Source organism: Simochromis diagramma, unplaced genomic scaffold, assembly GCF_900408965.1.
Source record: "Simochromis diagramma unplaced genomic scaffold, fSimDia1.1 OVJJ01000320.1, whole genome shotgun sequence".
NCBI lineage: Eukaryota > Metazoa > Chordata > Actinopteri > Cichliformes > Cichlidae > Simochromis > Simochromis diagramma.
The window spans coordinates 8,675,921-8,688,739 of record NW_024386773.1 but is presented as its reverse complement, the minus strand read 5'-3'; the positions used below and the strand labels follow the sequence as shown (position 1 = coordinate 8,688,739).

Genomic DNA, 12,819 nt, shown 5'->3' with positions numbered 1-12,819 from the left:
CATTAATATTTAATCGCCGTTGGCACATTATCTGCCTTTATTTGCCCCCGACGCTAATATTCTGTTTCTTCGCGAAGAAATGAAGCTCTTCAATGGATTTAAATTCTTCTAAATATGACTTTATTGTCGAGCATCAGTGTAATAGCATAACGGTGTAATCGATGAAATCTAATTAATATATTATTTTTAATTATTTGACTTTTTCCGTTCACCTGTAACATTTTGCGCCATGAAGTTAAATGTCACGATCAGACATTGTTTTTGCAGTTGAAGTTATAGCATCTGTGGAAAAACACAGTTTTATTCTTGGAGGACACGGGAGCGCTGCTACCACAGCTATCTGTATAATGAAGGATGTCTTCACCACTCATTCAGCTACAGTCATGCGCTCCCAGGAGCCACATCATTATTCTTTTTTTAAGCCGAAACTTTGCAGACACATTGCCAAATTGACCTACAAGATGCTTCCTCCCTCCCGTGTGCTATTTAATCTGATATGATATTTAGAATATTATCAAAGGACGGACCCTGAGAAGCCTGGATAGCTTTTTAATCCTAAAAAAAATGATGTATTTTTTGTTTTTCTTGTTCATTCAATCCACCATAGGTTGTTAAATCTACTTCCAGCTCCAGACAGTGACTAATGTCCACACCGTGCTCTGCCCCACCAACCACCTCTCAATCTTATTAAAACAGAAGAAATATTCACACTATTGCAGCTCACAAATCACAAGTGGGCTCAAATCAGATATGCGTAGGAGTTGTGCCAGAGAAAACAAAATGTTAATTGCCACCCAATGTATGAAGTATGCACTATCCTAGCCTACTCCCACCCTCTCCCTGTCTGGATTTTACCTCCGAGAGCAGACAGCTTGGCTTGTAATATCAACAGCCCACAGGCCCTCCTGCCTCTTCCTAGGCTGACATCCCTGTGGGGTTATTCATGGCCCCTCTGTCGCCCCTGACAGAGGAGTTATTGTTCAAACATACCACTAACATCTGTGCCTAATGTAAATCATGAAACTTTTCTCACTGTTATTCTTACTGGTATGTAAGAACTTTTTTTTCTAAAATCCAACATTTATTTTACGTTACACTCTTGTTGTCAAGAGGTCACATATCTGTGGCCACAAATCGCTTTACTAAAACGCTGCTTTTATACATCAAAAAGCCTTAAAACCAGCACACAGTGTCAAGAAAAGCTTCTTCCCTGTTTTACAGCTGTATCTATAACTCAACTCATGCCATGTGTTTAAATCCATTCTGAATGTGTGTATAAACCATTTTTGTCTCCCTCTATTTTCCTGTGCAATTCCATGTTCCATGGCTCTGCTAATTGCAGACTGCAGACCCACAAAGAGCATTTTGAGCTCAGTAGGGAAACCAAAGAAAGGGAAAAGAACTGATTCAGCTCAAGCAGTTACTCTGCTTTTAAGAGGCATATTAATTTACCTTTTCCACTGTGCAACATTTTTGAGCGCCAACACAAATTTGATTACCACCTGTGGCTGCCAGTAGTAATGATGGGGAACATAATTATACCAAATATGAGCTGGACTTGCATTTAGCTCTCTGGAGATACCATTTTTAAGTTCACCATGGCATCATTGCACTTCTAAAGCACTTCTTTTAAACTTCCCACTCAGATTGAACTGTTTTATCCTGTGATGTTTTGGTTGACTGAGAAGCTTTTTCTTGAACTGCATTTTCAAATATGAATGCACCCAGAGACCTGATGCCCAGTGACCAGTTTCTCTGGGGGTGTGCAGGGACTGCCCATCCCTTCTGGCCTCAGGAGAAGGGCCAATGTGGCAGCATCTGTTTCAAGGCGAGACAGGACTTCATTGAAGGCTGTTGGGAAGGGTCATGCAAGGTTCAGGAGCCTGTCACTTTGATTTCTGTCATCCTGCTTCTTTTGAGCATAACAGACTGTTTTCTAAACACTGAACTGTCAGTCGCAGTACTTTTTATTTACCACGATTCATCAGCATGTCTTGAAGCTGTGCTGAAAAACTACAAAGAGTGCTGTCCTAGCTGTGCTGTCATTACGATTTATTAAAATATGGTAAAGTTCACATTTTTCTGACTTAAAATTTACTGCCCAAGCTGACCATTTTATTATGATTGCTAGACTGAAGTTTCCCCACATGAGTTGTGGTGCAGTGTGTTTAAAAAGGTTTATTAGCTGCTGTGAAGATTGTGAATGGTGGGGTTTGTGGATTGATGAAAGTTTCAAACGGGCATAAATTTTATGAAGTCAAGGAACCCAGGGAAGCAACTATTTGATGACGTCTGGTGTTATAATTTGGCACTTTGTGGTAAAACACAGTGTTATGATACACAGCTCGTTTGATAAATTTGAACTGCCACAGATTCTGGATTTGTTAAAATGAATAAATTGTAATTTGCACTTTTATTAAAATATATGGGACTTAACAAGTAGGTATGGCTTTAAATCTTATTTTTGAAGTTCCTAAAGACAGTGTTGATGTATGTATACCATAAATTAAAGAAATCTTCTGGATATACGCCTGACGAGTTGTTCACCATATGGTCTTGAGCTCTGATGTGTTTGTTAAGTCAAAGCAAAATAGCCAAGTTGGAATTACCTGTTTGTTTAAGCATGTGGCCTCCTCCAGAGACAGCCTGCTGAAGCCAGATGGACAAATTAATGTTGCTGCAAGACTTATCTTCTCCTCAAACACAGAGTTCTGCAGCTTTTCGTGCTTTACATTCACACTTTCAGTGGCACATTTTTGCTAAGTGGTTACTCTGTCTGGTTTCAGTTGGGACGAGAGCAGCTCCATTAGCAGTGGACTCAGCGATGGTGATGGCGATGGCTCGGAGAATCTCAGTTCAGAGGAATTCAACGCCAGCTCGTCTCTCAACTCCCTCCCAAACACACCCTTGGGATCAAGGCGCAACTCCTCTGTTATGGTTAGTGAAATACTGTACCGGCCTGTAATACAGCATGTGGCATGTGTTCTTTCCCACAGCTTATTTTGTTTGTAGCAAAAGATTGCTAAAGATTGCAGCTTAGTTCTTTACTGAAACCATTTCCAAAGCCACACCATGTGATTTAGTTTGTTGTGTGTTAAAGGCAATCCTTTGCTTTGGCAGAGGCCACAAAAGCCACTACAGAGCTTACCTTGTCACGGTACACACAGCTCTCTCCTGCTAGTCAGAAAAAATGCATGTGGCGGGAGCGTTCCTCCACTCATGAATATTTTGGGGCTTCACTGTGCAATCATCATCATCATCATCATCTTGCAGAGTTGCTAGAGTTTTCAAATGCGTCTAGTTAAGGATTCACTGCATCTATCACACAGCAGAAGTTCACTAGCTGAATTAGGTGACCCTGGCTGAAGAACCAGAATTTGAGTACCTAGTGTAATTGTGACTGTCACCATCGAAGGAATTCCAGTTCTTCCACTATTACTGCACTTCCACCTTACTGCTTCCCAAGGCTTTACTTATAATGCTTTTCCCAAAGGAAGGTGGCTGTGTTGATCCTATGCCCTGCCAAAGAGCAACCTGTAGTTAGTCCAGGACTGCTTATTTACTTGTATACTTGCCTTCATATCTGAAGGCCTGGGAGATAATTGTCTCTCCACATAACACTGTGCGAAATGAACGCAAAATATTAAGTTATGAAATTTTTATCAGCTCTTTTATTGATGTTTGTGAAGAAAAACATATTAGGTGCCATGTAAGTATTCCATTCCTAAAGGATGTTCTGTTAAATTTGAAAAGAAATGAGCATCAAATTTGATTTGGTTAAGTGGCCGCACATTCTACCTTTTTCATAGGTAAATGTTGTGCTTTTACTTACTTAGAAATTGGTCTCTTGGAAGAAATAAACACTAGAGCTACTCAATGTGCCATCTGTCGCTCTATAACAGGATAATATGGTGCCAAAAAACAGCATGCCCAATTTTGCCCTCCGTGCTACCTCCTCGGTGCACCACATGATTTTTCTATTGTTGTGTAGCAGTTTTTTCTCTACTATATAGCCCTAAATTACAAAAATAATGCTCTAGCTGTCCTCTGCTGTAATATTTTCTTTTTTACTGTTTAATGTGTTGATCTAACTCTTAAAGTGTTAAATCCTTGGACATGTTTTTGTTCTCCTTTCTTTTGTCTCTGTGGGGGTTTTTTTTTTTAATCCCCTTGGGGCGTATCAGTTTATCTCTCCCTCCTTCCCACTGGAATGCAGCTCAGATGGGATAAAGATTACAGAGAACAGTCAATTCCATAGATAACACAAACCATGTCTGATGGTTGCCCACATTGTGTCCTTCCTCTCTCTACAGCTCCGCACTGATGCAGAGAAGCGCTCTCTGGTGGAAAGTGGACTTTCTTGGTACAGTGAGGATGGCAAAAGCACCCATAAGCTTGGTAGCTCCAGCTTTGACTCAGGAAGTCTCAAGACAGAGGCACCAAGCAAGTGGAGAAAGAAGCCTCCAAGTCTTAGTGAAGATTTTGGCGGTAAAGGGGAACTGAAGAAGCCTCAAAGTTTGGGTCAACCAGGAAGTTTCAAGAAAAGCAGAAATCCTCCTGTGGGTGTGACCTCCCCCATCACCCATACCTCCCAGAGTATGCTCAAAGTCGCAGGTGACATTTTCTTTTTAAAAACTTTTTTTTTTTACTTTGCATCCGCGTGTATTTTATCCCTAACCATTATTTCTTCTGCTCATCTCATGTAGTAACTTGGTGTGTGGCCAATGTTCTTAAATGTTTATAGCTTTAACACTTATACAGTCTATTATCTCACTTTTATGTGGAGTCCAGCAGTCCATAGCAGTTTATAGAACAGTTGATGTGAGTTTGGTAACAAAATAAATACAGAAGTTTACTCCTAAATGTAAGCTAGGCTATGATTCATACATAAGTTTAAATTCATTTCACTTAAATAAAGAAAGTATTGCAGTTTCAGTTCCAGACCTTCTATTATCTTAAAGCAAAGTGTGTTACTCTACATGTCTGCAGAGGCACTGCCTTCCATCTGCAGCAGCTTTTTAAATGTCCTCTAATCCCTAACAAAACAAGCCATGATTAAATAATAGCTTAGATTTGAGTTCCAGTAAGAACATTTGGCTGGCCTGCTTTTCATTTTAATTTCCTCAACCTAATTTTAGCTTTAAAAATAGTAAGTCGTTAAAATTATATCCAGTTCTGTGTAATTTGGCTGCAGGTTGAAGGTGGAAAAAAGTTCTCTTGGCTGTTGTATTTTAAACCGTATACTATATTTGACAATGACTCCATAATTTAGCTGTTTTTCTATCTGCTTTCATGAATGTACTGTAACCTGAACTTTAGCTACTTTAATGCTAAAGTAGCTAAAGTTTAGAAAAAAAAAAAAAAAAAGTAAGTAGAAAAAAATATCGGGCTTTAACTCTTTTTGTCCAATATACCCTCTTAAAAATGATTTACTTCCATTTGTCTTAAATGAACAAATAAATTTAGTTGGTTAATTCACTATTATAGGCTTTAAAATATTGTTAAAACTTTTATTTAAAACGTCGTTTTAAATAAAAGTTTTTTTGTGAGTCACTCTAAACATCAAGGAACACATAAAGGTTCTTTTAGTGCAGACAGATGTTTTGTTTTATCTCATCAGTAATAGCAAAAATGACATGCATTTCTACTCTCATGTGGTTTGCTAGCCCATAAATATCCCTCAACAAATAACCACCCATTTATTTATTTGAATACTTTCTTCTGACAGGGTGTGATTATATTAAGAGGAAGGCTATGGTCATTGTGGCTGAAAGACAAATAGAACAAATCACATTCCCCCAAATTCCTGCTGCTTTTACAAGTATTTAATTTATTTAAGTTTTTAATGTCAATGTAATATGTTTTTTTCTTTCTGTCTGTCTAACTAGCACCAAAAAGTGAGAAGCCACTGGACAAATCCAAGATTTCCATCAGAACTGCTGGTCTGCAGCGTTCCCGTTCAGATGCTGGCAGAGATCATCATGGAGAGCACCGCAAGCCCCCTTCAGGTCTAGTTAAACCCACTGCTGGAACCTCCTTTGGCTACAAGAGACCACCAACAGCAACTGGTACAGCAACCGTCATGACAGCAGGGGGTGCCACCATCTCTAGTGGCTCTGCTACTGTGGGAAAAACCCCCAAGTCATCTGGCATCCCTGTGAAACCTGTAGGAGGAGGAATACCCTCGGGTAGAAAGAACAGTTTTGATGCCAGCAGTGAGCAGAGCTTCCTGGGGCCAAACGCCCGAAACAGCATTCAGTACCGCAGCCTGCCCCGACCGGCCAAATCAAGCACACTTAGTGTGATTGGGCGCCCCACAACTCGCCCTGTCAGCAGTACAATTGACTCTAGTCTGTTGTCCTTGAAACCTGTACCCATAACTTCTTCAGGCCCCAGGGTTAAAGAACCAAGTAGCTCCAACATTAAAATAACTAATCGAACAAGTACTGGCCCAGTAAACCAGACAGACCGAGAGAAAGAAAAGGAAAGGGCCAAAGCTAAGGCTGTGGTTGCAGACATCGACTGTGCTTCGCTAAAAGGAGAGGACACACCATCCGAATCAACAGGAGAGTCTTCCGTGAAACTGCATGGCCTGAGACGAACTAGCAGCAGCAAATACCCCGAACTGTCATCACCCACCATACCGAGGTTTGTCATTTTATTGATGTTCTGAGGGGTTTTATTTTCATTTTAGTTCAATTCAGTTTTATTTATATAGTGGCAAATCGCAACAACAGATGCTTCAATGCACTTTATACTGTAAGGTAAAGACCCTACAGAAATACAAAGAAAACAGAGAAAACCCCAACGATCATATAACACCCAGTGAGCAAGAACTGTGGTGACAGTGGAAGGGGAAACTCCCTTTTCACAGGAAGAAACCTCCAGCAGAACCATACAGAGACATGCAGTAGAAGAGAGCCAACGATTAATAATAACGAATAATTCAATGCAGAGAGGTGTATAAACACATGAGCGAAAAAGGTGACTGAAGAAGAAATACTCAGTGCATCATGGGAATCCCCCAGCAGCCTACAACTATTGCAGGGTAACTAAGGGGGGCTTCAGTGTCACCTGGTCCAGCTCTAACAATATGCTTTATTAAAAAGGAAAATTTCAAATCTAATCTTAAAAGTAGAGAAGGGTGTCTGTCGCGCCAACCCAAACTGTAAGCTGGTTCCACAGAAGAGGGGCCCGAAGGCTGAATGCTCTGCCTCCCATTCTACGTTTAAATACTCTAGGAACAAGTAAGCCCGCACTCTGAGAGTGAAGTGCTCTAATAGGGTGATATGGTACTGCAAGGTCGTTAAGATAAGATGGGAGCTGATTATTCAAGCCCTTGTATGTGAGGAGCAGGATTTTGAATTCGATTCTGGATTTACCAGGGAGCCAATGAAGGGAAGCCAATACAGGAGAAATCTGCTCTCTCTTTCTAGTCCCTGTCAGTATTCTTACTGCAGCATTTTGGATCTGCTGAAGGCTTTACAGGGAGTTTTTTCAACATCCTGATAATAACTAATTGGAGTAGTCCAGCCTCGAAGTAATAAATGCATGAACTAGTTTTTCAGCATCACTCTGTGAAAGAATGTTTCTAATATTAGAGATATTACGCAAGTGGAAGAAAACAGTCTTAAATATTAGTTTAATATGTGCATCGAAGGACATATCCAGGTCAAAAATGACTCAGATTCCTCACAGTGTTACTGGAGGCCAGGGTAATGGTATCTAGAGTAAGCATCTGGCTAGAAATCAGATTTCTAAGACTTTTAGGGCCAAGTACAATAACCTCAGTTTTATCTGAATTTATGTCTTTAAGACATTCCTGCAGTTTAACTAATTGGTGTGTGTTATCTGGCTTCATGGATAGATAAAGTTGTGTGTCGTCTGCATAGTAGTGAAAATGTATGCTAAGTCCATAATTAGCCTTAGTTTGTGAATAAAACTCTCTATTTACATGAATAAATTGGAGTCTGTTAGGTAGATACAATTCAAACCACTTCATCCCACTACCTTTAATACCTACAGCATGCTCTAATTGCTGTAATAAAATGTTTATGGTCAGCAGTATCAAAATCTGCACTGAGGTCTAGCAGGACAAGCACATGGAAGGGGGAGTGAATAGAGCTAGAAAAAAAAGGCAAAATTGAATTAAAAAAAATATATTTGGGCAAAAGGCTTTAAAATAAACTGCATTCAATACTTAACAGGTTTTAAAACGTTCAGTTTCCTTTTTCATCATCATGTCTTTCATGCTTCAATCCTAGGATGCTGAACACTAAGTCTCTAGGTCGTCCTCCTAGCTTGGCTCACCTGGACAAGGTCAACTCAAACAGTCTTGACTCCTGTGTGACAATACAGGACCTTCCACCCAAAGTGCCCCCATACTCCAAGCTCCAAGACTTGGCTAGTTCCCACACGGCCACCCGCCTAACCCCTAGCCCAGCGCCAGTCCTTCATATTGATTCACCCAGCCCTTACGCAAGTGAAAGCCTGAGTGGATCGCCGATACTCTACCCCAAACTGTCAGGCATGCACCGCAGCTTGGAGTCCCTGCCCCTCCAGATGAGTGTGCCTGCAAGTGCAAGGTTTGTTACAACAAACACCCGTGATAAAGAAGAGAGGAGTACAGGAACCTGGGGGGCTGGGAGTAGGACGTCCCTCACCCTCTCAGACAGGCAAGTGTCTGAAATATGTAATGTAAACTGTGTCAAAACTGATATGTTTGGGGGGAGAAAGGGGTTATGCAGTTTTAATGTCATCAGTGTATGTTGTTAGAGAGTTTCTGCTATAGAGTAACTCTGAACAGACAATTGGTTTTGTCTCCTTAGAGGAGAAAAAATGCTTAATACTTCTGCAGCTAATTTGAAAAAGCATCAAAGTTTAAAAAACAAACCCTCAAAAAATTGAAGCAAAACCTTGGACCAAAAAACTATTTTATTTTTCATTTTGCTATCATTCAGGGATTCCTAATTCAATTGGCAATACAAGAAATGCTCATTGCACAAGAATTCAGTTATAAAAATGTCCACATGTCTTTTCATTAGAACAATCACAAGACTTTGCATTTATCCTACGAGCAGCTAAGGATGAAGCCCAGCTAAGATGTGATGGTTTGGCTATACATTTCTGGGCAGCTGACACACATTTCACTCATATTATATGTGCCTTTTTCTGGGAAAGGAGAGTCCAAGGTCTCATTTTGAAGATGAAGAGCTGCATCTATCACAAAATTTCTCTTTATTGAGATGGAGATAGTCCAGATACTTTCCTGCCAAAGGAATGTATGTTTAGGCAGACCCAGGCCATGTTTTCTGAAAATTGTGTTTTTACTCTTTTCTTTACAGCTTGCAAACAGATCGGAATACCTTGCCAAAGAAAGGCTTAGAGTATGTCAAAACACTTATTGTCAAATTGTCTATTTAAAATCATGCACTATGCTGCATCTTCAAGTAAATAACCTTTCTTTTGCAGACGCTATGGCTCAAACCTATCAGAGAGTGAAGAAAGTAAGCCAGGAAGACGGCACTCCCACAACATAGTCAGCATGACAGAGAGTGATAGCCCCCCTCAGTGGCCTTCTCCTACCCGCACCCTGCACCCATTATCCAATAAGATTCCTCTCACCAATGTGGGTGAGTTTATGCGTTCCATTTTGGCTGGCTAACAAGTTTTAAAAACCCTCACTTTTTGAGCTTTAACATTAAGGGCTAATCTTTGATTAGCGATGCTTCTGTTTGTTGAGCTTTGAGAGGACAGGGCTATGGAGCTCATGCTGAGAGAAAAACTTTTACAGTTGAGCAGGGTTTGCACAAGTTGTCAGTAATGCATTCTGTATTGTGAGTGAAAAAGTATTGGCCAGATGTTTTAAAATAGATTTTTTGAAAATCTGAATTGAATTATGCCATATGAACATCTACTTAAACTTGAGTTTAGGTTCAAAATATGCTGGAGATGAATGCAACAGGGGTCGAGTGAGGCTATATATATTGCTGTTGTGTCAGTGTTGCTTTACACTTAGTCATCAGAATGAGAGTGCTATACTGTACCAAGGTGTAGGACTGTTTTGTATGCATATATGTATCTGTGTGGAGCACTGAACCATACCAACTATCTGTTATGATAGTTGCCCCAATTTCCAGTGGTACCCCAAGGATATCGCGGTCCAACAGCATAGGCCCCCCAAGTGATTCTGCCTGCGATCTCTATGGATCCTCCCCTCTGGGCAGCAGTATGTCCCTGGTTGACCGTCCAAAAAGCATGATGCGGTCTGGGTCTTTCCGTGAACCAGGAGAGGATGGTGAGTCTGTTTGACTCACTTCCCTGCAGGGGAGCTTTCCAATATGACCTCAAATGAAACAAAGCTGTCTACTCATACTGCACACAATCTGTCTATCTGCAATCTAAGCAGAATGTTAGACTCGTTTAAGGGCATAATCTGTGGTGAAAATATATACAAAACAGCAACATTTTAATCCTGCTACGACTCTTTGATAATTTACAGACATTTTAATACAGAGTCCAACATTAGGATACCCCTAACTTCAGTTTCTTAATGAATTGGTTTGTTTTTACACTTAAGTATTTTTTTAATTACAGAAATCTGAATGAATTTTAAACAGGATATGCTTTATTTTTGTCTGTATGAAGTCAGCTAAGTCACATACTGTTTTATAATGTTATAGAATATTGAATAGGATTTGTGGGAGCCTTTGGTATATTAAAAAATATTTAATTTCTAGATTCTTTAGTCATTTATTTATCATTTTGGTCTATGATTATTTCAACATTTCTTTGTTACTTTGCAAATTAAAGCTGCCTTCTGTGAAACTAAATTTTAATATTAAGCTTACAACTCTACCTTGTGTTTTCAGTGCATGGCTCTGTGCTGTCTTTGGCATCTAATGCTTCATCCAACCATTCCTCAGTGAGTATTTACAGTCTCTTTTTTGTAGCATAAGAAATGTTTTACTTTTAATCTTGTAGCATTGTACTTCCTCTTTATGTCTACAAATCATCCAGGAGGCTGTTTTTTAAAAGTATTTCCTGTGTAGGATAAGGGTGAATTTCTCATTAGGAGACCAGCTTCCATAATTACAAGTTATCAACTGGTTTGACATGGGAAAGTTCTTGTATGCATTTATGAACTGTCCAGCTGATTCCTAAGCCTCTTCATGAGCTGGTATCGGGGTAGTGATAACTATTCTGAGTTATATTTACTATGATGACTAGTTTTAATGACTGCCCGTGAACTGAATCCTCTACACTATCCCTCTTACTTTCGCCATGCTTTCTTAAGAATGAGGAGAGGATACAAGGGGAGGTAAGGCAAACATGCCATACATCTTCAGATCCCATTTTGCCTTTGTACTCACCGTCTGTCATTTCCTGTTGAAATGGGTTCTGTCATCAGATGGTGTCACTGGTGCTCCAGGAAGTCTGAGATTATATCTCAGAAGCTCATAACTCAGTTCATTCAGTTCATTTAGTTTTATCTTTAATATTTTGTGTTCTTTAACAATACATTCTAACATTTCATAAAGACAGCCAGTTCTCATTAAATTCTGAGTGCATGAGAAATATGTTGAAAAGAGACTTTTATCCAATTTCTGTTGGTTTAGAGTATATTTCTGGATTATTTTGATTGCTGTGGTGGAGCATTAACCTTCATGTTACATTGTTTGTACATTCTTTGATTTAACCAAACAAAGCTATGCATTTAACACATTCCATTACTGCATTATCATTATCAAAGTTTGTTTTAACATCTTCATCAGCTCTGGTTTTATGTCTGAGGTATTGTGTATGGTGCTGTGGTCATACTGTTCAAACTTGATTTACTATTTGTCTACAGCAAATCCGCAAGTTGAGACGGGAGCTGGAATCCTCCCAGGAAAAGGTTGCCAACTTAACCGTGCAGCTTTCTGCCAATGTACGTAAGCCTTACCCCTACCTCCTGTATCCCTCCACCCTCGTTTTTTGTCTGTTTTCCAAAGTTAATCTGATAATAACTTGGCTACATAACAGGTATTCTCTCAAAGTGCTCAACCACAAATGTAAATTCCACTTGATTTAAGTCATTGAACTTTTGTCCCATAACCAACTAAAAGCAGGTGTACCCTCAGTTTTGTGAGGCTTATCTGGGAGTGTAAATCTTTGCTAACCTAAGAAAATAAAAAAACTACATTAGTTAACTTTAATGTAGTCTAACTGTAACGCTGGCATCGACTTAAAGAGCATGCTTGACACAGAACCTAAGATTTACCCCCCTAATTGCACTTAGGCCGCATTACGTCTTCTCTCTCTATAACTACTTTCCCCCCGCATTTATTAAAATCTGTATCCTCTTAAACAAAATCATGTAACCCTACACCCGGCTACTCGCTTGTAACTTTGTTTCTACCAGCTTTCCCATCCCAGCTACTTTTAATTATCTTATTGTACAGCTTGTGACCCTTTAATCTGCAGTTTCTGATGCAGTAGACAACATTTTTCTTTTGCACATGCACTAACAGGCTTTGCTGTTGACTAATCTGGATGTTTTGATGTATGTATGGGGAACTAAGTGTGTTTGTTGGTCTGTCCGTATGTTTTTGTAAGAGGTTTTCGCTCTCCTAACACCATTATCCCTCTTTTTTACAACCTGGACTGCATTGACTGCTGGACTCACTGCTGCCCTCTGCCTGCCTCCCACTGTCCTGTACCTCTGGATGCTGTGTGTAGCAGCTAGGCCAGGTTTGTTAGTTACTTTCAGAGCACCCTGTCTCACTCTCTTGTGACATCTGACATGGTGGTCTTGTGTTGTGGTGTGGCGTAAGCCTT

The 12,819-nt window shown here is 39.9% G+C and overlaps 1 protein-coding gene across 12 annotated transcripts in view; it reads left to right on the top strand.

Annotated features, from left to right (window-relative positions):
- The window catches only part of nav1b (neuron navigator 1b), an 83,193-nt gene that overhangs the window by 57,895 nt on the left and 12,479 nt on the right, over nucleotides 1–12,819 (top strand). For 8 of the 12 annotated variants that reach the window (XM_040006497.1, XM_040006539.1, XM_040006529.1 and 5 more), the window contains 11 exons: nucleotides 2,787–2,937; nucleotides 4,314–4,614; nucleotides 5,889–6,648; nucleotides 8,265–8,675; nucleotides 9,345–9,386; nucleotides 9,472–9,632; nucleotides 10,124–10,297; nucleotides 10,872–10,924; nucleotides 11,297–11,320; nucleotides 11,852–11,929; nucleotides 12,721–12,732. In XM_040006497.1, coding sequence (XP_039862431.1) covers nucleotides 2,787–2,937; nucleotides 4,314–4,614; nucleotides 5,889–6,648; nucleotides 8,265–8,675; nucleotides 9,345–9,386; nucleotides 9,472–9,632; nucleotides 10,124–10,297; nucleotides 10,872–10,924; nucleotides 11,297–11,320; nucleotides 11,852–11,929; nucleotides 12,721–12,732 — 2,167 coding nt within the window. The remainder of the gene's footprint in view (nucleotides 1–2,786; nucleotides 2,938–4,313; nucleotides 4,615–5,888; nucleotides 6,649–8,264; nucleotides 8,676–9,344; nucleotides 9,387–9,471; nucleotides 9,633–10,123; nucleotides 10,298–10,871; nucleotides 10,925–11,296; nucleotides 11,321–11,851; nucleotides 11,930–12,720; nucleotides 12,733–12,819) is intronic. The other 4 variants (XM_040006550.1, XM_040006591.1, XM_040006520.1 and 1 more) reach the window with 3 other exon arrangements.